The following is a 4,631-nucleotide window of genomic DNA, read 5'->3' on the forward strand; positions in this document are numbered from 1 at the left end:
GTGTGTGTGTGTGTGTGTGTGTGTGTGTGTGTGTGTGTTTTCTGGGGGTCTTGTCTCAAGAATTCTACAAAAATATTTAAAAAAAACATTAAAACAATGACAATAATATTTTAAAAAAATTATAAAACTATTTGTTGTTTTTTATCTTTAAGTCTTCTTCTGTCTTCACAAGGACCAAAAACAGGTTAATGGTCCTGGTTCGGACCCCCAGGATAAGGTCTGCAGACTGTTAGTGGTCCCTTTGTCTGGCCAGGTTCCAGAGGTCCCACCGCAGCAGTGACCCTGAACGTCTCACAGTATAAAACCTGATCTGGGACCAGTGGGTCTGGGACTGGTCTGCTGGTCTTCTCGACCCTGTCGCCATGCGGATCTGTCTCCTGTGCGTCTCCTGGACGTTGTGGTTCTTTAGCGGAGCTCTGCWGCCATCTCAGCGGGAGGAGGGAGACCCACAGCCCGGCGGGTGGAGGGAGGGGGTTCAGTGTAGACCCAGGAAACCTGCAGCCCCCCCAGGAATAAGGGACCTGTTGAAGTCCGGGATCCAGAGGAGATCAGCTCTGAGAGGGTAAAAAAAAAAAATTTAACCTAAAGCAGAAACTTTAAAGTTTAAACCTGATAAACTGACAGATTTGATAACTTTTTATTTTCATTGAAGAATTTCCATCTGTTTGATGTTTGACTTTTAAAACTATTTATTTAAAATCAACAACATTCAGAGACTGAACATTAATTGGACAGGGTGGGACATGAAATATTTCACATTTAGCTGTGAGGTCTAGACCTGAGTCTTGTCCCAAGTCTAGATCAGAATCCTGACCCAGGTCCCAGTCTGTGTGTGATGTGTTTTTTAAGCTGTTTAGATCCGGTCCGTGGGGCCTCCTGCTGCTACAATATGACCAGAACACTGTAAGTAATGAATAAATCCTCTGTTAAGAGGCCCTTTCCTTGCTTCTGGAACCAGAACCGACACCAGAACTGACACCAGAACCACCTATTTTTGTCTAACCAAAACACACCTCAAGCCTGCCATCATTCTGTGTGACAAGCATCTGATTCCAGTCCAGTCTAGAGACGTGTAAAAAAACTGGACTCGGCTGAAGTCAGGGCTGCTCCAGTGTACTCACATGATGGTCCTAGGACCAGTTACAGATCCCGCCCACTCCATGTAAATCAACAGGACACTGGTCTTGTTTAAAAAGCRCACCTCATATTTTTCAGGTGTGACTCAGGTTCATTAAATCTACTGATGGAAGCAATTGAGACTGATGATGGAGACAATCTAGTCTGATGGAAACTACTGAGTCTACCGATGGAGAGGATCAAGTCTACCAATGGAGACGATCGAGTCTACTGATGGCCATGATCAATTCTATTGATGGATAGGATCAAGTCTAACAATGAGAAAATTGGGTCTACTGGTGAAGTTTATTGAGTTTCAATGGATCTACCAATGGAGATTATCAAATCTACTGATGGAGATGATTGAMTCTACTGATGGATAAGATCGAGTCTACCAATAGAGATGATTGAATCTACTGATAGATAGGATCAAATGTACTAATGGAGATTATCAAATCTACTGATGGAGATGATTGAATCTACTGATGGATAAGATCGAGTCTACCAATAGAGATGATTGAATCTACTGATAGATAGGATCAAATGTACTAATGGAGAATATCACATCTACTGATGGAGGCAATCTACTCTACGGGTGGAGACAATCCAGTTCACAGATGGACAAGATCGATTCTACCAATGGACCTGATGATCATGACCAAGTCTACCAATGGTGGCCATCGGATCTACTGATGAAAATGTTTGAGTCTCTTGATGGATCTACTGATGGAGGCCATCAAGTCTACTGACAGAGAAGATTTAGTCTACCAATGTAGACAATCAAATCTACCAATGAAGATAATTTAATCTACAGATGGATATGGTCAAGTCTACCAATGGAGATAATTTAATCTACAGATGGACATGGTCAAGTCTACCGATGGAGATAATTAAATCTACCGACACATAGGATTGAGTCTACCAATTGAGACAATTAAATCTATTGATGGAGAGGATCGAGTCTACCGATGGATAGGATCAAGTCTACCAATAAAGACTATCTAGTCTACCGATGGACATGATTGAGTCCACCAATGTAGATGATTGAGTCTACTGATGAGGATCAAGTCTACTAGTGGAGGCAGTTGAATCCGCCAGTGGAAGAATCAAGTCTATTGATCGACTGAATCTCTTGATGGATCTATCAATGCAGTCCGTCAAGTCTACCAATGGAGACGATTTGAGTCTACAGATGGAGACACTGGAGACAATGGACATGATCGAGTCTGCCAATGGAGACAATCAAGTCTACCAATGGAGACTTCTGATGGAAACACAGTTTTGATGAATGGCAGTTTGGGTCTTTCCAAACTGAAAGGTTAGATGGGAACCACAGAATATTAGGTGAGCTGGAATGAAGGTTTTCTCATTTTTGTGCCTTGTCATCAGCGACATTAAATCAATTTAGAAACCAAAACACTTGCAGGTGTTTTTCATGTGGATGCTAATGGTTTTAGGTTCCCATAAGGGACAGTGCATGGACATCAGGGCACAGAGGGCTTTTTGTCTCAATAATATTTAGATGTGAGACAATGTTTCAAGGAAAATACGACAACTGAACATTTATGAGACCAACACATAGAGGCCCATGTAAAATTAAGGAAATAAGCATCAGGTTTTACAACTTTTAGGTGTGTTTTTGAAAATTTAGCCTTTAGATATCATTTTACTTCTTTTAGTTACCAGTTTGTTACATTTATCTTCAAGCTAGTGTTCAGCTACCTTTAGCTTTAACGTCTCAGTTTTGGCACCTTCTTCATAATTCATCAAACTCTGTCAGCACTCACATTTTTCTAGTTTTTTTTTTCTTACCTGATAATCAGCTAATTTAAACAAAACTCAAAGCAACAGAAGATTTGTTGATACTAAAAGTTTATGAAGTGTTTCTGTCTGCAGTCCTGGTGTCTGTGGAGACCTGCGTTGCATCCAAAGGGTTCTGTCTCCTAAAACCAGGAGAAGTTCCCAATGTGAGTAAGATGTTTCACTCTAATCATATCAGCTGCAGCAGCCATCTTTGATCGACATCTTTGTATTACCTCTCCTCCTGCAGCCAAACCTTCTTCTCCTGCAACCAGACGGTCTTATCCTCCTGCAGCCAGATGTTCTCCTCCTTCAGCCAGATGTTTTCCTCCTGCAGCCAGACGTTCTCCTCCTTCAGCCAGATGTTTTCCTCCCTGTCCACTGGCCTACAGCTGTGTGTGTAGACAGTTTTTCCGTAGTAACTGTAGTTTTGTTATTATTATGGTATTTCCTGTTGGAGGGCACCATCAGGTGACTCCTTCACCTGGCCTGACTGCACCTCCTTCATCCTCCACCACCACAACAGGACCAACCAGGACCAGCCTCAGATCTGAACCTGCAGACTCAGAGTCAAACCCATCATCCCGTGAGGACAAGGTACTGAAGGGTTTAGACTCTGGCTCTGCCAGAACCAGAAGTCCTGAAGCTGAGACTGAAAACGTAAACGTGAGCCGAGGAGGTGTGTCGCAGAAGGAGAACCAAGCCTCCTCAGAGAGTCTGGGTCCAGTTCAGACTAATCCATATCTGAAGGAGCAAAGAAAACCCTCTGAATGTGTGATTCTAGACCCATATCCTGGTTCTGAAGGAGAAAACAAGACCCAATCCAGTTCTGAGTCCCTGAAACTGAATCTGGGACTAAAAGAGGACGAGCGTTGGACAAGAGGGACGAGAAGACAGGAGAAGAAGAACCAGACACTGAGGTATCAGTCATCTTCTTCTGTCCTTTGACCTCTCCTTTCTCTTAGTTTCACGTTCATGTTCTTCCTTCTTGTCTCCTGTCCTAGTCTCCTGTCCTAGTCTCCTGTCCTAGTCTCCTGTCCTAGTCTCCTGTCCTAGTCTCCTGTCCTAGTCTCCTCTTATAGTCTCCTGTCCTAGTCTCCTCTTATAGTCTGCTGTCCTAGTCTCCTGTCCTAGTCTCCTCTCCTAGTCTCCTGTCCTAGTCTCCTTTCCTAGTCTCTTCTCGTAGTCTCCTCTCCTAATCTCCTCTCCTAGTCTCCTCTCCTAATCTCCTCTTATAGTCTCCTCTCCTAGTCTCCTCTCCTAGTCTCCTGTCCTAGTCCACTGTAAAGACCTCTGTAGACTGTTTGGTTCCTTCAGGTCTGATTTAAAGACCATGTCACATCTTACTCAAATCTTTGCAGTCCAAGCCCTGCAGTGTGTCATAGCCAACAGTTTTATCTTCTGGACCGGTTTGGTCTGGTCCGGTCCGGTCCGGTCCACTTAAACTGTTCTTATAAACAGGCTGATTCTGTTAAGAAACCAGCAGCTGTTGGGTTGAAACTGTGTGTCCACCACATGAGTGTGTTCCTGACATTATTTACAGACTTTATAATCTGCTTCACTCCGTTTAAAGAAAAACAGAACAAATGTACTAAATGCATCAATAATGACTCATGGATCCAAAACAACTGGAAACAACTGCAGCAGATAAAATAAGAGAGAGAGAGGGCGCCTGTGTGTGTGTGTGTGTGTGTGTGTGTGTGTGTGTGTGTGTG

The 4,631-nt window shown here is 43.2% G+C and overlaps 1 protein-coding gene across 1 annotated transcript in view; it reads left to right on the plus strand.

Annotated features, from left to right (window-relative positions):
* Positions 1-6: 6 nt before the first annotated feature.
* LOC106535738 (latent-transforming growth factor beta-binding protein 2) overlaps positions 7-4,631 on the plus strand; it is a gene marked incomplete at its 3' end in the record, with an annotated part of 14,126 nt that continues 9,501 nt past the window's right edge. Inside the window, 4 exon segments of the mRNA XM_014032812.1 lie at positions 7-562; positions 3,013-3,083; positions 3,167-3,205; positions 3,248-3,836. Coding sequence (XP_013888266.1) covers positions 363-562; positions 3,013-3,083; positions 3,167-3,205; positions 3,248-3,836 — 899 coding nt within the window.

The sequence above is a fragment of the Austrofundulus limnaeus genome, unplaced genomic scaffold (genome assembly GCF_001266775.1).
Source record: "Austrofundulus limnaeus strain Quisiro unplaced genomic scaffold, Austrofundulus_limnaeus-1.0 Scaffold1546, whole genome shotgun sequence".
Classification (NCBI taxonomy): Eukaryota; Metazoa; Chordata; class Actinopteri; order Cyprinodontiformes; family Rivulidae; genus Austrofundulus; species Austrofundulus limnaeus.